The sequence below is a fragment of the Chanodichthys erythropterus genome, chromosome 9 (assembly GCF_024489055.1).
Source record: "Chanodichthys erythropterus isolate Z2021 chromosome 9, ASM2448905v1, whole genome shotgun sequence".
Lineage (NCBI taxonomy): Eukaryota > Metazoa > Chordata > Actinopteri > Cypriniformes > Xenocyprididae > Chanodichthys > Chanodichthys erythropterus.
In genome coordinates this window covers 15,111,882-15,135,343 of record NC_090229.1, presented here as the reverse complement: position 1 = coordinate 15,135,343, position 23,462 = coordinate 15,111,882, and the positions used below count along the sequence as shown (strand labels likewise).

Here is a 23,462-nt window from a genome sequence, read left to right as displayed (position 1 = left end):
CGCTCTGGAAAATGTCAAAGGTTTCTATTTACAATGTGTTTTTGCAGCGTTGAGCAAACTGGCCAATCACAAACATATCTGTTGAATTCTTGAACGCAGTGGCCAATCAGAGGTGTTCAAGATAGAACTGAACAAAAACTGCCATTTTAAATGGAGAGTGGATTCTGAGTAGGGTGACCAGAGGTCCCGTATTTCAGCTCTATTCTTAGTGTCCCAACTTATTAAGAAAAAATCATGTTTTGTCCCGTATTTAATCTTTCCTAAAATTTTGTTACAACTGGGTGATCATAGAACGAGTAGTGATAGTAGTGTTCTGTCAAGCAAGAACAGACCAATCAGTTCGTCATAGAACAAAATTACCATCCAATCACAATTAGTTATTGATTAGTGAAGGCGGGATAGGAACAGACCAGAAGCTCTCTCTCACACGCGTTCTCTCTCTCCTTGCGCCTGAATGGTCAAATGCACACATAGTTGTCAAAATGTCCATCGTGTGGAGTATCTCACGTAATTACAGTCGGTTATGGCTTAAGTGGACGTAAACAGGTGGGTGAAAACAGGATATGTGTCAGAACATTACATCCATGGATTCGGTCTTAAAGGGACAGTATCCTAATTAAATATTTGTAATAAATGTTAAATAAATGTATATATCATGAAATAAAATTTCTCATATCATGGTCATATTGCCCACTCATCCCATATTCCAACATGATAAATTTGGTCACCCTAATTCTGAGTGTTGTAGACTCAGAAAAATCCACTCATTATAACTAACAAAGTTTAGACATTATGTCAGCTTCACAGATTTTAACAGAACTTTGTGAGACTGCGATGAACTAAGATGAGCGACAGCTCTTTAGTGATTATAATGGAAACGCTCTGCATGCTTTCTGCCATGCCAAATCCCACATACTGTATGCTTGGTTTTCTGTTCAATTTAACAGTGGTTTGTGAACGTAGTCGCTTAAATAACAAATAATTTATTGCTGGGAAGAGTAGATTGTGAGGTGTCACATTACTTGAAACTGTTTCAAGAAAATCTATTTAAATGTGTTTTTTAAAGGGGAAGCATATCTCCGTATCTAGTTCACTCTCCATGGATGGATGGACGGATAGATTTCACTGCAAAAATTCTAACAGAAATACCAAATTGTGATAATTCAGTTTCTTGACTTCAGTTCCCAGTGTGTTTAGACATTGTGATTATCTATGGTCTGCGGCACAGATTTTCACCAGGACCTTGCGTCTGTTTGTGACGGTTCAGCTCAGTGTCCCGTTCAATACACTGTGCAAAGCACGGTTGTTTTGGAACATGGTGTCGCACACAAAACCTCCATTCACTGGCACAGAATGACTGGGGGTTTCCCTCTCTGCTCGTAAATATAGATGCAATTAAAGCTGACAAAGACGTAGACTGTAGAGTGGGGCAGATATAGAGAAGTGTGAATGAACAGCAGGATGAAAGCTCGGGCGCGCTCGCGAGCGTATGGCACACCAGCCTGCGCGCTTGTAATTGTTCTGCGAATTCAGACAGCTGCTTCTCTCTCTCTTTACGACAGCTGTAGCCAAGCTGAGTGGAAGTTTTAATCAAAACATAATGAATTAGCCAAGTGTGGCGTAAGACAGTTGAGTAAACCTAAACAACCATATAATTTCCTCTGTTTCATCCTCCAGGCTGCATGTCAGTCGTGACATCGGTGGCACTGTCATTGTTCAGTGCCACCAGAGATGCTGCCCGCCGATGCCAGGACTGGCAGCTGTCTGTAAGCAAGGAGCAGAAGGGAAGGGAGGAGACGGAGCGAGGCTATAACACAAGACACAAAGAGACTCTATTGAACATAACCGGCTACACAGAGTTTAACTAAATTACCTCATTTTCTGGAAGGTTTTGTGGGACACTGGATGGCTCGAAGAAAAAACAGATCAAGATTATATCAATAATACAACAAATAACACAGTGAGTATATGTCTGCTTAATTGCATTCTGTAGATCTACAAACTTCCTGGTGCTAACAATGCTGCAAGTGTGTTGCTAGTGGGCACCTGCTAGCATTAGTCCCTTGCTATGTCCCAGAGCAGATGGACTGCCAACAGCACTTCTGTCCTGTGTATAGAGTGTCTGAAACCAGGGCCCTGACCTCCTTAAAACAGCCTGTTTATGTATGTGCAGAGAATAACAGCACAGAGAGCATCTGCTGAGCAGCGCAGCTCTTATGACGTGATTTGTAAAGGGTTAAAAGAGAAAAACAAAAGACTCATGTGAGTGTATTCAATTACAAATGCAAAGAGAAACTATTAAACAACACATGCCTCTCTCTCTCTTTGTATGTGTGTTTTTGAAGATCTTCTTGCCTCCGGGGCAGCATCAATCTACGTCTTATTTAGGCTGATTTGTAACATACTCCATCAAGAAACCTGCTGGATGGGCTCACGCACTCACACACACATGCACACACACACACACACTTGCAAATGAGTCAGGACACCGTTCTAAGCCCTAAGAGCTATTTTGAACCCTTCCCTAGCGTAACATGATAGACTAGCACACCTAAAGCAGACCTTTGTGCGTTGCCTTTGTCGTATGAGTGAGCATACTGTTTCAAAACCTAGTGAGCTATCTACGAAAGCAGTATTTTAAGGCAATGTAGGAGCTGTAGCACATATGACATTTGGAAAAGATGGAATATTTTTGCACCTTTTTGTCTGTATTGCATGTGCAGATCTATTTACAGGAAACAAATTACATGACAAGTCCTGAGGCATCATGAGACTCCTCAAACAAACATAAAATGGAAGCCTTGTCATAAATTAAAATTATGATTATTATTGATATTTTTATTATTAAAAAAGTGGACCAACTGGATGTTATTGTAGAATATAGAAATAAACTGTAAAATTAGGCAATTTTCTGTGCAAAAATATTTTATATTATAATAAAGAAATTGTTTTAAAAAAATTATATAAAATGATATTCATGTTAACAGCCTCATGTTAACTGTCAATACCTCACTGTGCAATGACTAATTTTTAGCTGATTATTTCCATTGGGTTTATGTCGAACATCACATGACCAAATCAGAAAACTGATCTCATCACAACAGCAATATGAACTGACGGCAATATCTATGGACTTTTGAGGTAATCAGATAACCTACATAGTTCTTTTTGTTTTTGACATTTTATTCGATTTAAATATCTAAATGTTAGTGAGAAGATAGTCTCAGCCTCCCCAGGTGAAAAAAAGTAAATTTCTATAATGTACTGAAAGTGCTCTAATTTCGTACACTAATTTTGTAGTTAATATACTAAAAATTCTTCTTAAGTACTTCTTAAGATAATCTTAAGAACATCTAAGTGTACTCAACTGTGCTATTTTGAGACACCATGAAATATGAACTAAAATGTGCTTTTAATATACTATCTCTGTATTTAAAAAATGTATTTAGTTACCACTTATAATTCACTTGAACCCATAGTGTACTAGAGCACTTTTAAGTACATTATAGAAATGTACTTTTTTTCACCTGGGTCAGATGTCACGCCCACGGACCGTTGGCTGAACGTCTGATGCACATGGCACACTTATCTGGAAACACTTCAGGAGTTTTGAAGTCGTTATCTGGTTGGTTGAATTCTACAGGATGTCCGGGAGATGTGTGTGTCGCATTCTTTAACGGTCCGCCTGGAAACAAATGCTGTGATGCCAAACCCCCTTGTGGAAGAAGAACGCTTCCACAATGAGTGCTTACCAGGATCAACTAAACACTAGATTTTCAAAAGTATGTGAAGTTCGCGGCTCCATTGTTGAAGTAAACTTGCACAACGTTCTTAAATGAATAATTCATTAGACTTTACATTTCACGACCCTAAACATGACGTGGAACAAAACGAACTGTGATTGGTTGTGTTACATGTCAGTCAAATGTCTTCTTGGGCGGTCCCAATGAAAGCTGCGATAGAGTCCAGGGTCTGGCTACGCGAGACTAGTGAGAAGAAGAAAAATAAAAACCTTTAGATATTAATCTGCATATGCGAGGGACATCATGTCAGGATGCTCTTCTTTGGTAGCTCCATTGAAGGCATCTTAAGTAAAACAGCTCTATATTTAACAAAGCACATACAAAAGACCTGAACTGGAAGCGAAGCAGCCTATTTTACAGAATACGGAAGTTAAGTTTCACATCACCCCCATTCTGTTTATTTTCTTGCATAGTGTAAATAATCAGTTTCATTCAAAAAATAGTTAATAATACAATATTTCTTTTTATTTATTATAAAATAAATAAAAATTATAAATTAAAAAATACTTTGTCTGAAAAAAACAAGGTGCTGAGCATTAAAAAAAACTTTCAGATGGCAGCTGAAATCAGAAAAAAAATTAAAATTATTCAATAATGTAGAGACAATGGATTTTTTTAAAATTAATAGTAAATTTTTCTTTTAAAAAACTAGTTTTAAATGATTAAATTGAAACTGTGTTGAGTAACCCTTATGCTACATATACAGAGTGTTATTTATATTCCATGTGGAGTTGTTGCCTATGTAGAGTGCTCCAAATCAGCTACTTATGAGGTTTCAATGCTCCTTAGAAGCCAGCTGTCTATGCAGGTAGCTCACTAGGTTTTGGAACAGAGCTCAAGTGTAGCTAAGCATTAGTGCGCGACTATCTCTAGAAAGGGTGATTACTGAGATTAACGACTTCACACACAGACTTCAATCTCCCCTCCTCTTTCAGCCACACCAATCACCTCCTGAATGACAGCTAGAACCCAAGGGCACCTCAGGGCCTGTCTTCTAGCTCTGGCCCTCTCGGCGATGTTTACCCAGCATGCTCCCTGGAGCCACGCCAGCTGCCAGCCGTTCCATCCCACAAACAACTCTCCATCATTAGAACCCAAAGGATGGCCTAGGCGACCGCAGGAGCTATTAGCGGGAAGGGCAGTTAGGGTTCTAGTACCAGGGTTAACGTTTAAGCTGCAGGGAGCAGATTGTTTCCAGCTCATGTCATTCCTTTAAAACGTGTTCCAAATGCTACAATAAAAAGCTACAATATGGGAGCGTGTTTAAACACCCACACACAGCGCTTGGCGTTGAGTCTTAATGGAGAGCACGATCTTAATGAGGCTTTTCAACGTAAATACGACACGCTTGAGTGATGGTAGAAATAACGGACCTTGGCGTGACCGCAATAGCTGAGCAACAATATTTTGCCACGTTTACCGGTATTGTTATGTTTGACTCGAGCTCTCTGTATTTATTACCTCATTTAAAAATCAATATTGACAATGTATCGCCTGGTAGCCCCAAAACATAGGGTACAAAAAAGGGTCTTAAAAAAAAAAAAAAAACATTAGTACAACCGCGTACTTCCCTGAAAAAAAAAATGGGCAGAGGGAGAAAATAAAAGGAAGACAGACGCATAACAAAGGAGGAAGAAAAAACAAATTAGAAGACAGGATGTGAAGGAAGGTAGCTAGGATTGGCACGGGAGAAAAGAACATGCGAGGATGGAAGTTAACAGGGAAAGAAACCAAAATAACACGACCAGGACAAAGGAAAATATGATCAAAACCCTCTGTGTGACCTTACGTTTCTAACACTGGGTGCTGAAAAAAATGCTGCCCATGATCTGACCTGCAGGGCTGCTTTGACAAGAGTGGCAGCTCCCTATTGAGAGAGGTTAGGATCTCTCAACAGGCCAATCAACACACAGGAGCGAGATAGATAGGTGGAGTGAGGAACTGTCAATCAAAAGCTTTGTGAGAGAACATCAAGGGTCAGATGCACAAAGTACAGTAATTTTCCCCATAAAAGTGCAGTAAATACTACTATACGGAAGGAGAAAGCTATAAATTGTGAGTATCATCAACTATATGTGCAGATGTTTTTCTAATGCTGGAGTATAATCTTTATTTGTCTGGTAAAATTTTTAATACAGTATGCAATTAAATAGATTGCCACATTTTACTAATATAATATAAAATAAAACATTTATTTTAAATTATGAATTAAAAAAATTGAAAACGTGTTTTTAATAAAAACAAGATATTATTAAATGTGTTGCACATACAGCAAATGAAAAACAAACACTCAAATTCAAATTTCTGTCACTATTTACTCACAAGACTGCATTTATTTATTTGATCAAAAATACAGTAAAAACAGCAATATAGTGAAATCATCCATGATCCTTCAGAAATCATTCTGAAATGCTGATTTGGTGCCCAAAAAACATCTTATTATCAATGTAGAAAGTTGTGCTGCTTAATATTTTTGTTAATACCGTGACATTTTTCCCTGATTAAACAATGACAGAATTGTCATTTTTGAGTGTACTATCCCATGATATTGCCATTAAAGTGATTTCAAACACAGCCTAATCTGTGTACTTTACACTCTGAATTCCAGATAAGTAGTTTACCTGATGTCAGACAGGAGTTTTACTTTGTGAAAGTTATTGTGAAAAACTCAGCATTGCTGCAGAGTGAGGGCAGTAAATTAAAGTGGCAGTTGTGATACGTCATGCCGACAAACCAGATCGCTCTTGCCCCAGCCAACAGTAAAATGTGCACTTCGTTCAAACCCTGTGTTGCAAAATGAGCAAAGGATATGGATTAAGATCTCACAGGATGCTTGCCAAGCATTAGAGGGTGAGGAGGCGGAGCTGCATGGTAGAGTAATTGCATTTGATGTCCGCAAAGGACGTTAATTAAGTTTGACTTCCTTTAACATATAATGTGGTTTAAACCATGAATCAGGCAATATGGACAGCATGGACTGGAAAGGGCAGCTGATTTTACCGATAAGGTAATGCTAATGAGTAAAGCAAGAAGAAACGGGAGAGCCCTTTTAATATCTGGTTTCAAGAATCTGCTATATCCTGTTAAACATTGCCATTGTAAATGATGTCTAAACTGGCCAATGCGAATGAGATGTTGTAGAAGCAGCGCTCATACAAACCGGCACATCTGGTTAAGCTTCAGGATCTACTCTCATTATCATACAAAATGACTGATAATGGAAATGGCAGAAGGGATGACTTGTGGTGGATATCAGGAATGGGAAGACAAGCAAGGTTGAAGGAGGAGTGATGGTTCCCATCTGTGCGGTGCAGCTAGGTTTGTCATAAAAAACCCTTGCACACGTTAATCAGAGGCTGTCGGCAGAGTTTTAGAGGACATATTCAGAACTTCACTGTGTTGGGCAACTGGTTTTACTTTAGGAACCAGATTGCGAGTAACCCTACATGGTACCAAAATTGTTTATTTTAAACCTTATTTCAAAAATAAACAGTAAAAGTCAACCATATAAAACCAATTTATATATATATATATATATATATATATATATATATATATATATATATATATATATATATATATATATATATATATATATATAATAAAACAAATTAAAATATATATTTAATCTATAATACATAATATATACCACACATATATATCTACTATATCACATATAAGTAATAAATATATATTTTGTTTACAATTTATAGTATAAAAATATGTTAATGAAATAATATTAGTACTATTACTACTAATACTAATAATAATAATTATAATTATAATTTGTGGATGGATGGATGCACAAAACCTTATGTTTCACCACTAAATGTAGATTAAAGGTGAATGCTGTAAAAATGCCATGAATCGACCACTGAAACACATTTATGAGAGAATCAATACGTAATTTAAGTTTGATATGCAAAGACACTGCGTATTACGGCTTCACGCTTGACTCTTCACACACACTTCACTTCAAACAGAGTTCGCCAAAGTTCACAGTCTGACCCACTCAAGAAAGTCTGGACAAGCGATTTCAAATGGGGCTCCCACTCCAAAACAACCACTTATGCATCATTTGGCCGTCAAAGCACTGGGCAATCTCCCTCTCTAACTGTGGGGATTAAAGGCAGCTTCTTAATTGCTTCCTTTGAGGGCAGGGAGGATTAGATCAGAGGCAATGGTGAGGTGATGAGGACCCCGGCGCCTAAACTGGGCCAAGACTACAGTTCTCCCAGGATTCCCCAGTGTAAATCACTGCGCACGAAGCAATCATTAGCATGAGACCCAAAAAGGACTTCTGGGAAAGGATTTCAAAGACTTACGAGGCATCAATGCTGTCGCAGAGCTATTTAAAGAGGCTAAACTTTAAGAGTTATGTGTTGAGTGACAGTTAGGGGAATCAGGTGTTTCACAGTCCATCTACATATTTTAAATATTTTTTACCAACACTTGCACCAAGAAATGTGTCAAGCGGAGCCTAGTCACACAGGCCTTCCCTAAGATCACATGGTCTTTCCAACAACCCGCTAAACAGATGATTATGAATATAAGAACTACTAAGTTGCTTTTGACCCAACCAAGCTAAATGGCAAATCAGTATTAATTAGTGCAGTTCATTTCCACTTACGAAAGACGCAAAAACCCCACACATTCTGATCATAGGTGCTACAGTGAAGAAATGAGTAGAAATGTTTGTGTGTGCGGTTTAGGTTGGGGGTGGGCAAACAAGCTGTCTCTGCTGCTGCAAGGCAAGGCATACAAGACATTATAAAGCCACAACCCACTACACAGACACCATGTGCTCTGAAAGAGATACACAGGCATCCGATTGAACACAACAGCTCCATTCAAAACCAGTTGAAAACAATCACATAAAAAAAAAAAAAAAAAAAAAAAAAAAAATTGTTGCCTTTTTCTTTTAGTTGGCACATGGTAAGGAAAGTTTATAAATCCCCTACAATGAAGTAAGTGCACATACCTGTCAACATCTAACACTGTGAACCCGATGTGGGTCATTCCTTTTACGCAGTAGCCTACCTTTTGAACTCTGAAAAAAATGTGCTTGTGTTGTAATTTACGGAAGTATTTCTATAAAAGAGCTCAGACATTCAGAAATTTAGCAACTGTGGCCAAGCATGGACACATTGTTAAAAAAAATAAAAAATGAAGAGGACAAATAAATTGTTCATATTTTCTATGTTTTTGTATTACTCATATTATTATAACAACTTACATAATTATAATTTCAACTAACATTTGTGGCAAAGTTTTCTCGAAACATCCTAAATTCCGGGAGGATGATGGCTTTAACTAGTTAAAGGGATATTAGAAAAAAAGGAAACATGTTTGTTTTAATTTGAAATTTCATTTAGTAAAAATAAAAATGAATATTTCTTAATAAATTCAGTTTATAATGACAAATGTGACAAACCAAAATAGTTAACTAAAAAAATAAAAATTACTAAATAGTAATTCCCTTATACTTAAATGAATAAATGGTAATTAAACAATAATTCAGTCATTTAAAATTAACCGTCATGTTGACTGTCCTAAATTGTGAAAACCTAATATGATTTTCAGCTTTAAAAATCATGTAAAAGCATGTATGATGGGGCCATTAAAATGTACAGCATAGTAGAAATGACCCATGTGTATATTAATGTGCATGTATTGTGGCTTTATGTGTGTGTCCTATCTTGGGCACTGAGGGTAGTATGTGATGCCAATAGACGATGTCAGTGTGTGACCTGGAAGGTTCTGCCCTCCCCTCTCGTCTCTGTCTTTCATCTGTCACTTCTCTCTTTCAACACTTTGATCTGTTGCTGTGTGTCAAACATCCCTCAGCCTTAAGATCTCATGCCTCAATGGAGCAATACCAAAGCGCTTCAAAGTCAGACAGAGAGAGAGAGAGAACTATAGTACTCGGTTTCTTTCATCGCCTTCCCTTAGCTGAGTAACTGTAAAATGTACAGCATAATTCGGACAGTGCAGCTAACTGTGGACACTGCAGGATTGTGTCATATGCCAGAACTAAAAAAGCACAGCAGGACAAAAAAATAGCATTTCACGAATTTCGCTAACTGACCCAGATGAAAACATGCAGCTATTCAACACAGTTTGGACAGTGTGACACGAAACACAAAAATTTGACTCGTAACTGTTTCACTCTGTAATTTAACTTTTGAGCTCACAGCACTTACATATTTCAAGTAAACTAAACTGTTTCATTGTTTTGAGTTGTATGAACTAATTTCTTTTAATTTAGACTAACTTAAGTTTAACTGAAACTGGACTAGGATTTCTATTTCCCAGCATGCTTTGCCCATGACGCTCGAAAGGGAGATTAATTATTATTTTTTTTGGGTGCAAGATTAATGATAAGGGAAATTCAGTAGTGATTAATGTTGTGTCATGCTAATTTAGAAGAGTTTCTGTTAATGTGGGTTTTTGGAGAGTTACCATCATGGTGACAAGTGGGCTTGGTCTGACAGCAGGTAAGTTACATGTTTTAAGTTGCTGTTCTTATTCAGTAAGTGCTATACCATGCTATTGTTAACATGTTAGACAATTAGCAAGTTGGCATTTTCTAAATGTTCTTATTAGGGTTTCCAGTGAAGTAAATAACTCATTTGATTTGCAAGTCAAATAAAAAAGTTAATTACCTAAATCTATCAAAATGTAAGAGTTAGCTAACTCAGCATTTCAAGTTAGGAGCAATTAACATGCATGAGTACTACAAACTCAAAACTTGTTAGTTCTGCTTACTTAAAATTGGGAACATCATAACTAAAAAAAATGTGATGTAACTGATTAACTCAACTTTTTTGAGTTAGCCCAACTTATTCAGGTTTACAGTGTATAAAATAAAATCCAGATGGGATGTAAAGTCATTTGCACTCTTTTATTATAATTATTATAACTATATAAAACTATATATAATAAATATATAATGTATTGTAATATACAATTATAAATAAAATAATAGATGTTAAATGAAATGTTTAAACAATTAAATATATTTTTTGTCTTCTTTCCCCTTAAAAATACTACCCAAAAAAAATGACAATCACAAATTATTGACTTTGAATTACTGAATCTTTGACAGCCATCATTTCAGAGGCTGCATCCCTGCGCAACTCCAAAACAGCTACAGCGAATGACTTCCAAAACCTCAGAGACATAAGGGGGAAACCAGAGGAAGCCCCTCAAAGGGTAAATGACAAGCTGAATCTCCCGACTCATCAATTCAGCAAAAACATGGTAGCCAGAGAGGGAATTTTTCAATTGTCTTGTCACAACATACCACATTAAAGAAGAAAACTGCTGTCACAAAGAAAAGCTTCTTGTAAAGTTAAGACACTTGCGTCAGTGTGTGTTAGAAGTGCGTATTTTTCAAGTTTCATATAATGCAAAGAAGTTTCGATAACGGCATTTAAACAGAGCTGTCAACGGTAAAGAAAAATGAGAGTGTCACTTCCTGATCAGGGGGGATGGCTTCCGTTGTCGTCATTTCAAACATCCTTCTGAGTCAAGATGGAAAATGATACCAATTTAATTTCCCATTTGTGGTCACAAAAGCATTAGTTTAGACACGTATTGAAAGTAAACTAAATCAAGGGGATTCCAACCAAACTTGAAAAAGCTTTTAAATCTGTGCCAGAGATGACACTTTGATGTACCTGGTTTCATTCGAATATTTCAGTTTCGATCCCCAAACTTGTTCTTTACGGTAGCACCGTGCTCAGTCACTTGCTATATAATGTCCAATTTTGAACATTTTTAATTTTGACATTTTTTAAAATTTATTTTTAAATTAATTAATTATATTTTTATACAAAAATGATAATTTCCATAATGTAAACTAATACATTTGAATATGGTATTTTGCTATTAAAAGTAGATTAATTTTTTATAATTCAGTTGAAACATTCCTCAAAATAACTTTTTTTGTGTGTTCCACAGAGGAAATAAAGCAATACAGGTTTGAAATTACATGTGTGAGTAATCATGACAGAGTTTTCATTTTTGAGTGAACTATCACTTTAATATTCCCATTTAGAGCATAGCCACACTGAATAAGAGTGAATAAGGTGCATGTATTTACACTGAAATACTATGTGCAAAAGTGCCGCAACTGTTTAGTGAATTTTCCCCTCAGTACAAGTTCTTATAGCCTTCATAATGGTCACTGGCAGCTGTGCTGAGGTTGAGAAATGAAGCTGACACTCTTCTTCACACACAGCCTGGCAGAGCATAGACAGGGTGGGTTAGGTCAATGGAGTTGTCTATCTGCACTGTAACAGCTGGGGCATAGGCATTTCAGAGGAAAAATTTTTATAGGGCTCGAAGACACCGTCGGTCTGTCACGCAAACATACTCACTCTCAGTCTCCCGATGGTTCAAAGAGATTCCCTGCACTTCTTCATTCATTCCCTCCATCTATTCTGATATAAAGAGTCTGTAATCCAAGACTCCCAGCAGGGCTGATCCCCCTAGAACCTCAAACACTTTCTCTCTTTCACTCTCACACACATAGTCCAATTAGTAGTGGTTTAGTAGAGTGATCGGCAGACAAGGAGTCACAAACAGTGAGTATCATGTAAATGCCTGCCTTTCATTATAAAGCAGACTAAAAATGTGTGTGGTTGCCAGTCACAAACACTCTGACAAGTCAAGGACAAGAGCTACTCTTGCAAGCACATATCATTCATTAATACATACAGTGGGTCCAAAATATTTAATTTAAAAAAGTTCAATACTATAAACAATATTATAAATACAAATAATATAAACAAATAAAATGTTAACATATATTTTTTTAAAACTTTTAATATAAAAGTTAAATAAATGTTTACAACTTTAAAGATGGGTAACACTTTATAATAAGGTTTCATTTGTTAATGTTAGTTCTGTCATGACAACTCTTGGAGTGTTTGGCATGGTAATGGGTATGACGATGTTGATATGTTTGGTCTTGGTGGAATAGATCTGCTACGCTGCTGCTGCTGCAGGTTATTGCTGCTGCTACAGACCAAGTAAGGGACTTGGTACTGCCAATACATGCACAACACGCTGCTGTGAGCAAGTAAGACATGCTGCTGCTGTACAATATAGCGTACATTAATTAACCATAGCAGATCTATACAGGTGGAGGGTTTCTGAAAGCATGCTGCACTGCAAAAGCTACTCAATTATTTTGAAGGTTGACCACACAATCTCACTGGCTACTGATATAGCAGAAACCAATCAGCTGTACCCTATAGATAATGATGTGATTACGAGCAGGTTGAGTTAAAGGACCTATTAGCCTGCGCCATCTAGAGTTTCATGACAGAACTTTGTATTTAACCACATTGGTTAACATTAAAGGTGCTCTAAGTGATCCTGGGTGGAGTAACTTCCTGTTGACGTTCTAAGTGTTGTCAAACAAAACAGAGGCTAGCTAGAACCTCCCTCCTCCACCTCTTCCCCCTCCCCTCCACGCTTCCTGAAACAGTCATGAACGCGCATTTAAAATCATTCTTGTCGGTTATTGGCTGGAGCGTGATTATTATGTTTTGTGGTCCAGACTGCACCAGTTTATTTTTATTGCAGTTTTTGGAGCTTGTGGCGACTACAGAGGCCGCATTTTTTTACAGTGTGTTCAGGGGACAGGCAGCTAGCGGATAGTGAGGACATGTTTGCTGTATGTGACAAAAAATGTTTTGGCCTAAAAACGCGTGACATCGCTTAGAGCACCTTTAACTAACAATGAAAAATATTTCTAAAGCACTAATGGAAGGATTTTGCAATTGAGACAGCCCTTAAAATGGCCGACTCCCTGATCAGTGCCCTGACAGCTCAAAGCAGCTGGAGTTCTCTATTTATGGATATGATGTAACACGCATGGGCAAGCGACATATGTACGCAATTTCCTGTGAAAACCATCCTGACAGGTCTAAAATATAAAGACTTACAATAGGCTTACCATAGTGAATCAGGGTAAGACAAAAACACATTTTGGAAGAAGAACTGATGATGTATTGACTCATTATTTAAATTTTGTTAATTTTAAACAAAAAAGTTGCATAGTTTACCTTTAACAAAGAGTAATGAATACTGTAAAAATGGTTCATGCTTCATTAATGCATTAACTATTAGGTAAAGAGACCTTATTGTAAAGTGTTACCAATTTGACAAATTGAAACTTAATTCAAAACGTATTATGAACAAAAAACCTATAGCATTTATTAATTTAATATTAATTTAAATATATATACACACTATTGTCCACTGTTCATTTATACAACTTGAAATGTGAGACAAGTCTTAGTATATACAGAAATTAACATTAACCTATAAATGTTCATAACATCTAAAGCATAAAATCAAATAAAAGTTTCACACTCATAGTTGTGTGAAAACAAACGTCTGGTAAATTGGGCCTCCACGGCTCAGATAGTTCAGGTGGCCTCTATTAAATTTCCACTAAGCAGAAATGCGAAGAGTTCCAGATGGCAGAGTGATGGTGACCTGTAACAGCGGTTTGTGATACAGTAATGCATGAGGGGTTTATCAGGGAGTCACTGTTTAATCAGCAAGGAGCAATGTCTGGTTATCACCCGCACTCTTTAGGAGGCTATGTAAGGTCACGAGGAGTACGTGCACACTTCTGATTGAGCTGATGTTAACTATCAGATGTAGTTTAATATGGAAGCATTGCACAGCTATGCGTGTTGATAGAAGACACCGTTCTGTCGCATCACCTGACGCTAATATTTATTAGAACACGAAGTTATAAAATTTTATTAGCCCATTATTACAGGACTGATTCGTATGAGGCCCAATTAAGCAACAGATTTATTAAGGGTTGAAAAGAAAGTCCAAAAATAAAATGTAATAATTCTTGGCAAATCAAATTACTGTGCAGATGACTTATCTGGTTCTTACACTGTTATTGTGATTCCTAAAACAATAGGCCTATAATTTTATTTGCTCACCAAAACAACACATTCTCCACTTGGTGAGTATTAATTTTGGACTCACTGGATGTGCAGTTTTCTGGATGCCCAGTCCCACTGCGATCTCAGGGGGCGGTCAGCGTATCTCACGTGGAGTGGAGCAGTAAGCGTGTTGTGAACAGTCAGCACTATGAGCTGTATTCTGCCCGGCTGCCCCACACATTGATCTGACAGATTGATTACCATAGAGCTGCAATGCTTCTGACTTTCATCTGTGACCTCCCTCTGCGTGCATCTCTCTCTATCTCACCATATATTTGACATTTATCTATACATCTTATATATTTATACACTCTTTGATTTATTCTCATGCTGTTTTATTTTTTCGGTGTGTCTTTTGCTCAGTCACAGTCACTTCATATTTCGTTTTCCCTTTCTCAAATCTCTTGGTTATTTCATTTATTTCTGGTTTTTCACTCATTTCATTTCAAGGTTAACTTGGAAACTATGGAAAAATATAAATATATATTGTAATAAATAATTGCCACGTTCATGTTCTGCTCATAAGTTAACAAACCCCTCGCACAATCTGCAATTTTTTCACTAAAATTACAAAAAGAATAATTATATAGTAAATAAATACAAATAAAGGTAATATATTTTTGTGCATATTTTAATATATTTATTATTTTCAGAATGTAAAATATATATGTGTACATATATGGATAAATATATACAGCCTATTTACTAAATTTTAAATAATCATAATCAAGTAAATACATTTAAATAATAATATTTTTTATTTCTTAGCTTAAGACATCTTACAGATAGGACCCTTATGCAACAGAGCAAGTTTTTACTGACATGATATAATAGAGCTTTGATTCCTCTATGAGTTATGTTACTGAATATTGACATATATTTCAACTCCAAGGATTTCTCCCTTCAGACAGAGAGGCTGCATGTCAGACTCTTTTCACAAGAGTGCTCTCTCTCTCTCTCTCTCTCTCTCTCTCTCTCTCTCTCTCTCTCTCTCTCTCTCAGGAAGCACTGCCCTGAAAGCAGGCAGAGGATTGGGCTAACAGTTATTTACTGTAAATAGCAGGTCTTTCACTGAAATACCTAAAGAATCAGTAAAGTGTGAAAACAAAGTTCCTTGAGGTTGAAGCACTTTGATGTTTCTTCATAAGACCCGCAAGCTTCAGCCACAAGCAAGCAGGTCGTGTTTCGTGTCAGGAAATCGTACCTTTGTCTGTCAGCCCTATTGTGTAACGATATCTTTGACACTTTAACCATCTTGGACCACCAGTAAAAATATTTTACTATAAAATACTTTTTCTAAGGTTCTCTAACAACCTTATAGAAAAGTTGTCTCATTATATGTTTTGTATCTCTTATGCTTTATTGACAGTAGCACTCAAGCTACAGAAACTCCACAAGTTAAAAAAACTGATGATCATGTTCTCCCGCATGATTTGAGAATGATCCAAAGAACATTTTGTGCCATCTGACCACCATGAGTTCACATGACCAATGTCACCAATGTCAAATTACTTATTTGATTAGTTACCAAGAAATGCAGAACTGAATCTGAAATATTTATTATTCATTTTACATTACATTACTTAGTTTAAAATGTACCAAATAACTAAAAATGCGTGTATTTCAAGGATTAAATGAGATTTTTGAATCCCAGATTTTCAATATGGTATCAGACTTATGGACCCCCACCGTATATTTGATGTTAAGAGCTTATTACAATGCAACTTACAACAGCAATTATCACTGACATACCTGTACAGTACAAGGCAGTTAAAAATGTTATATTTTTTTTTCTAAAACGACAAAACGACAAAGTGACAATTCTCTTGTTATAACACAGCATGTGCTGCTTTGCTCAACAGGCTGCTGGCCCTTTAAGAAGATAAGCACGCTGAACACCTCCCTCTGTTGGAGGCCGACTGTGCTGTGAACTTGACCTGAGCTGACCCTCTTTCTCCCACCCCTCCCAAATTTCCGCTGCCAGAGCACTGGAGCACATTCCAGCTCCTCTGTGTTTACTGAACATGTGTGTGAGTGTGCGCATGTGTGCACGTGTATGTTTGCTGCATCTTCCTGCTTAGCTGACTAATGGTGCATTCTCACATGTAAAACAAATGAAATGAGAGACTATGGGTTTAAGTGTCTCTTTGTTCACCGAACACAAACTACAGGATACCGGGGCCTGGAGACTGAGCCTCAGCTTGACATCTGGCACACATGACTCCAATGCCACCAAACCAACCGTGTGTTCTGGTTCGGTCAAACCACCATCCTGTTTGTTTTGACAAGTGTAATATTTATTGTCCCAGCAAAAGCTTCAGAGCTTGAGAGCTATAAAAAAAAAAAAAATAAAAAAAAAAAAGATCAGAGGAGGACTGGGGCACAAGCCAGGTCATGTGACCCTGCTGGAAACCGATACAGCCCGAAAACTGAGAGCTAGATAAATCGTATATCTCTAATGAGGCTGGTAGCCTAATCTTTCAAAAATGTAATTAATTTGATCATCTTTCGAGGGAGCAGTTTCACCCCGAGAGACTTGCGGTTAAAGCATTTGCGCAGCGAATAGCCTGTTGAATGAGAGAAGGAGGGCAGTAAGAGTAATGGCCACTGTTTCTCGATCTGGCCGCCATGCGGGACCCCCGCCCCACCCTGCTCTTCGCTCCATTAGCAAAGATACCGAAACAGAGCTGAAAGTTTGAGAGCGCACACACATTAATACACACAGCTGCTGCTGCAGAAACACTGCTGGCCCTGTTCAACTTCACCGAGATGAATGGAATTTGAGCATGTCTTGCAAGTGAAAGATGGCCCTGTGCCTTTAAGTGCAAATGCTGACTGCATGCCTCTTTCACTCTCGCCTTTTTCTCAGCCACTCCCCCTTTTCCTTTCCTTGCGCTCCCTCTCCTTCTCTCTGTGGTGCTGCCGTTAGTAGAAGTGAGGGCGAATGGACACAGTTCCTTATCGGACTGTTTACAACAAGGAGTTTGTAGGCTATTAGGCAGGTCAGGTGACATGCAGGCTGCCTGACTGACCCAGACGGCTGAGGGTGAAGGTCGCCTGAGGGGGCGGAGAGAAAAAAGAGGCGGAAAAGAGAAAGAACGAGAAAGTAAAGGGAGTGAAAGACAGAGAAAAAAGGCAGGCTGCAGCTGTAGACTAAAATAATTTTCAAATGCTTGGCAAGCACTTCTTTCCTTCTACTGCACTCATGCTGATGTGATATTGTTTTTGTACAAACGATGAATGAATAAAAGTTGACTAATACAATTTTTTAGTTAATAAAAAAGCCAAAGAATCAAATTTTATGTGTCGCCAAACAACAAAAAGACTGGAGTATGTGAGTGAAATGGTGCGACTTACACTACTTAGGTCAGTATGATTTTTTTTTTTTAAAGAAATTAATGCTTTTATTCAGCAAGAAAAGTTTTTATTTAAAAAAATGCTGTTCGTGTGAGCTTTCTATTCATCAAAGAATACTGAAAAAAAATAATCATGGTTTCAGCAAAAGTAATAAGCAGAACAACTGATTTCAACATTAATAAAAAGTTAGGCCTACTTGAGCTCCAAATCAGCTTATGATTTCGGAAGGATCATGTGACACTGAAGACTGGAGTAATGGCAGCAGAAAAATCAGCTTTGCCATCACAGGAAAAAAATACATTTTGAAATATATTATAATAGAAAACATACATTTTAAATTGTAATAATATTTAACAATATTACTGCATTTTTCATCTAAAAAATATGGCCTTGGTGAAACTTCTCTCGAAACACTTTTGCATGATTTTCTATTGCAGTGCAAACACAAGTGATACAAATGGTAAAAAGTTCCAGTGTTGTTGGACTGTTTATCAGTACTTTTGGAACGCTGCTCGACCAATCAAATTTGAGGACCGGAATTAACTGCCGTATAAAGAGTTTTGAGAGTCAATTGATTCTATTTACTGTCTGATTGGAATGCATATATTTAAGGTGCACAAATACAAGACTCTTCTGTATATGAAGAGATGCAGAGTACCATGAAAAAGAGAATAAACACAATTCCAACATCATTGAGACCTGGTAATTTAATAAAACTTTTGGAACACAATCTAATATAGAATTTGAGAGAGATGCTATCGCACTATTCACGCATACTCAGAACGCTGAGTCATTCTAACTGCTGTCGCACTAAACACGCACACACATACACACTTCATCATCCTGTCACGTTGACCACTCAACTGATCTTATATGCACTGCACGTCCTCAACATACACACGCCACGCGGTCACCGAGATCTTATGCTTCTAATTATATCTGAATTAATGTGAACGGTTTTACTTTAAAGTTTATAACTTAAAGTTTATAAATGTATAACTTCTATGTGGTGCCTATAGACATCATCTGGGGCATGCGGTTAATTACCGCAGAAAATAATGTTGACTCATACTTTACTCATACTGGTTTTCAAAAACAAGCGGAAAATGCATCTACCGTAATACATATACAACGGAAGCTTAGTGAGAGCAGAAATGTAATGTTAGTCGTTGAGTTCAAGAAATTTGCAGTTAAAGCGTTTGTTGTTTAAGCCGTTAAATTCTGAGGTCTGACTACTTTTCTAGGTGGATGAACTTCAGGTTACGGCTTATCAGCTTGAGTCCTGTGGCTGGAGTTTTCATCACGGATAATTACATCATATTCTTTCAATGTTGTTGCTGGTATCCTCGCGCAGATACAGAGTTACTAAGTTTACATTCAATTTATTAAAGTTATTATTAAATTTATACATTTATTAAAGTCATATATTCGAAACAATGTGCAAGCTTGCTTGCTACGCTTTGATGTAAGTATATTATAGTAAATGCTTTATAAGTTCATTTTTAATACTATTATAAACTATTAAATTGAACCAATATATATAAATACGCACTACCATTCCAAAGTTTGGGGTCGGTATGATTTTTGTTTGAAAGAAGTCTTATGCTAACCAAGGCTGCATTTATTTGATAAAAATATAGTAAAAACAGTAATGTTTTAAAATATTATTACAATTTAAAATAACTGTTTTCTCTTTAAAAATATTCAAAAAAATAATGTATTTCAAAGCTGCTTTTCAGCAGCCATTAATTCAGTCTTCACTGTAACACGATGCTTCAGAAATCATTCCTAATATGCTGATTTTGTGCTTTGTGCTAATCATTTATTAATATTAATGTTGAAAACAGTTGTGCTGCTTAATATTTCTCTAGAAGCCATGATAGTTTTTAAGGATTATTTGATGAATAAAAAGATCAAAAGGACAGCTTTTTTTTTTTTTAGTAACATTATAAATGTCTTTACTGTTACTTTTGATCAATTTAATAAGTCCTTGTTGAGTAATTTCTTTAAAAAAAGTTTTAAATGACAGTTTTAAATGTAAAAATATAGAAATTCTGTGTTAATTTCACATAATGAGTACAGGGTTAAAAGGGTACATCAGCCCACGTATCCCAACAGCCTTCATAGAAGCTCCATTTAAACAACAAACATTTAGTAGCTTAAAACACATCTACCTGCCTGTCAGAGCAGACCCACTTATTTTAAATGATTTACAGTGTTTGGCTCTGCTTATGTCTTAAACACCCATTCTTTTTTGTCTCTGATTAAAACCAACTACACGTTAGTGATTCTGACAGCATAGCTCTGGTTTGTAAAAGTCAACTAGTGCGGTGCGTCACAGTGCATTCTGAGGCCTGCAAGCCAAAGCTGCACTCAAAATTTGGTGCTCCTGGTACCAAGCAGCACAGGATGATGAGTCAACAGCTTTCTCAGAAGAACAAGCCAGAGCATCTTTCCGTGATTTACGCCACACGCCAAACTGCCACTCCACAAGCTTAAGTTTCTCTGTACATTTGCACAACATGACTTCCCGTCACGGTTCAGCGGAAGCGTAGTTCCGAGAAGCATTGTTACGGTAAACGTCCACTCCCTTGGTACTGAATGGGCGAGGTTTGTTCACATGTGCAAAAACTATGACAAACCAATGTTAGCGTAGCAAACTCACCTCTCTCCTGCACAAAGTAGGCGAGGTAGAGGTCCAGCTCTTTGACGGACACGCTGATGTGATGGGGCTGGACGCAGAGAATGGGATTGGAGCACTGGCCGCCTTTGACCAGCCGTTCCCCGTCCGTGCTCTCCAGGGGGATGCCCTTGAACAGAATCACCATCACCAGGTCCAGACGCCAGACCTTATCCGCCTGACGCAGGCAATCTATGCGCCTCATCTTCCCCTTCTGGTCTGGGTTCGAGAGGACGCAACACGGAGGCTTCTTCCCTGTGATGGACAGCACGAAGTCCTCCCGACACTCCGGCCGGATGTCCTTGCGGAGCTTTGCGAGGAGGCGCGACGCCCACTTCTGTTTGACCTCGGGCTTCTCACCCAAGAGCTCGTCCTTGACGGCGCGCTCTTCATCCTTGGTCATTCGCTTCTCGTGCTTTTTGAAATATTTGCGCTTGCGGGCCTGCAGGTTGAACCAGGTGTAGGCGAAGGCACGCACGTGCGGCAGCAGCGCCTCGATGAACGGATGGAATTCATCCTGGAAAAGAACAGCAAAAGACAAGTTATTCATTGTGTTTACTCATTGTGTTTTCTGACAAGCAAAAGCCACATCTGCAGTTCAATTCAAGTACAAAGAGGAAATGAATCATCTTGGCTCTGTATGTATTGACGCATTTATTGAAATGCGTTTTTTCCCATTCGGTGTTGTTCACCAAAACAGAAAACGTAAATTCCAGATTTATTTTTTTCGAAAAAAAAAAAAAAAAGTCTCAATGATATTCAACAGATTTCACAGTTAATTGTGTAGTTTTCTATCGCACCCACAGTCTTCTATTGTTTCCATCTTTTGCTGAAGCCCCATGTGCAGTCATCATTTATCCAATTATGTTTTGTTGACTATTTTCACTTTCAGTGGTAAGTTTTCAACAACAACAACACACACAGATGTACCTCCCAGGCACGTTGCAAACCGCAGTCTCTTAACCGTTTAGCACAGCATTCATTTGGTCTGACTAATTACTTCCATATTTGACCATTTCTAAAACCCTAAACTAGCACCAGACCGTGCTATAAATGTTACTAAAACCCCAACCGAACATTAAACATGCGCATCTATCAATTATCATTAACAAGACTCCAAGCACTGTGCGCACCGCCGTGGCCATTTGTGCATGTGTGTGCATAAAACAGTCATAATGAGAGCACTGCCTTACAGTTGTGATAATCATCAGCCAAAAAAATCCCCACATGCGAATGAAGTTATGTTCAATAGGAGGGTTTTGTGCTTATGGCAAAGTAATGAAACTCAGACTCAAGCTGAATGATGTCAGCTGTGGCATCAATATAGCATGACATAGTTACCAGCGTGTCACTTTTGCTTAGGCACAATGCAACCACAGAGAGAGAGAAAGAGAAATGGCCAAGGGCTGCTTGGCCGCAGTAATTCAAACAGAGAGAAATAAAGAAAAAGAGAGAGGGAGAGAGAAAACACAGCACTCCCCGGTCTGGCTGTGCTGCGAGCAGTGAGCAGGTTTTAAAGGAACATAATGAGACGTGACTTCGGCACACTGTGGATCTCATGCGATAAGCCAGTTCTTACACTCCTACAGCTGCTCCACAAAAACCATCTCCTGAAACTCCAGAACATTTACTGTCTACTGTCTAAAACGTCCTTCTCCTTAAACACCTTCCTCAAAACACCACCCTCAAGACCTCAACTGGCGGGTCAAGAGCCAAAAATGAGCCTTAGGAATGTTCTGATAGGAGCAAAAAAACAATGCTGAATGCAAATAATAAATGCAACTAGTTGTAAAATCATGCATTTAGGATAGCATTTCAAATATAGTACAGTTCGACACAAATCATGAAAAGACCATGAACAACTCTATGCAAGATAATAAATAAATAAAATACAAGCCAGAAAATGTTAATACACTTGCATCAAAGGAAAAAAATAAGAATTGATTGTAATTATTAATATTTTAAATATTAAAAAATACATTTTCCCTTGATGCATATAAATAAATAATTATTATTAATAATTTTAATTTTATATAAGGATTTCTGTTTAATACATCATTTACTTTATCAATCCATGTTGATATTAAAAAAGAACAGAAATCAACAAAAGAAAAAATATACGTGAATCTAATCATGATGTTTGAAAAAGATGTTTTCAGCAGAACAGTGTTACTTCAGTGCAACATTTTGAAAGGACCCAATTTGCATATGTACTTATTCAGACATGGAGAGCACAAAAACTGACTGCCCTGTCCTTGTGCTGCTTCACAACTGTTGAAAAGATTATAAAACCTCTTTTAAGAGTGTTCTTGCTGAGATGGGCTGAAAAAGAAAACCAGATTTAACAGATTTAAACCTAATAGCAACAGCAGGGCATAATGTTTTTATTTCTGGATATTTCAATTTTTGTATCGGAAGAAGCTGAAAGCAAACAGAGTGCAATAATTGAGAGGTTGAGAGGCCTGTAGACTCACTGTACACACACACATCTGTAATCAGTCGACTCAGACAGAACTGATACAGTTACTGAGTAAACTTTACAAAGAGGGAAACAGAAAGAAAGAAAGAAAGAAAGAAAGAAAGAAAGAAAGAAAGAAAGAAAGAAAGAAAGAAAGAAAGAAAGAAAGAAAGGCTGAC

General features: G+C 37.5%; 1 protein-coding gene across 8 annotated transcripts in view; it reads right to left on the bottom strand.

The window, feature by feature from the left end:
* Nucleotides 1-23,462, bottom strand: part of nfic (nuclear factor I/C) — a 115,503-nt gene that overhangs the window by 63,435 nt on the left and 28,606 nt on the right. For 6 of the 8 annotated variants that reach the window (XR_010895973.1, XR_010895971.1, XR_010895969.1 and 3 more), the window contains exon 2: nucleotides 20,811-21,342. Coding sequence is in view for 2 of the 8 variants with exons in the window: in XM_067394708.1 (XP_067250809.1) it covers nucleotides 20,811-21,342 (532 nt within the window). In the remaining 6 variants the exon portion in view is untranslated. Of the gene's footprint in view, nucleotides 1-1,660; nucleotides 1,765-1,873; nucleotides 1,902-20,810; nucleotides 21,343-21,629; nucleotides 21,943-23,462 lie in introns of those variants that run through there. The other 2 variants (XM_067394710.1, XR_010895974.1) reach the window with 2 other exon arrangements.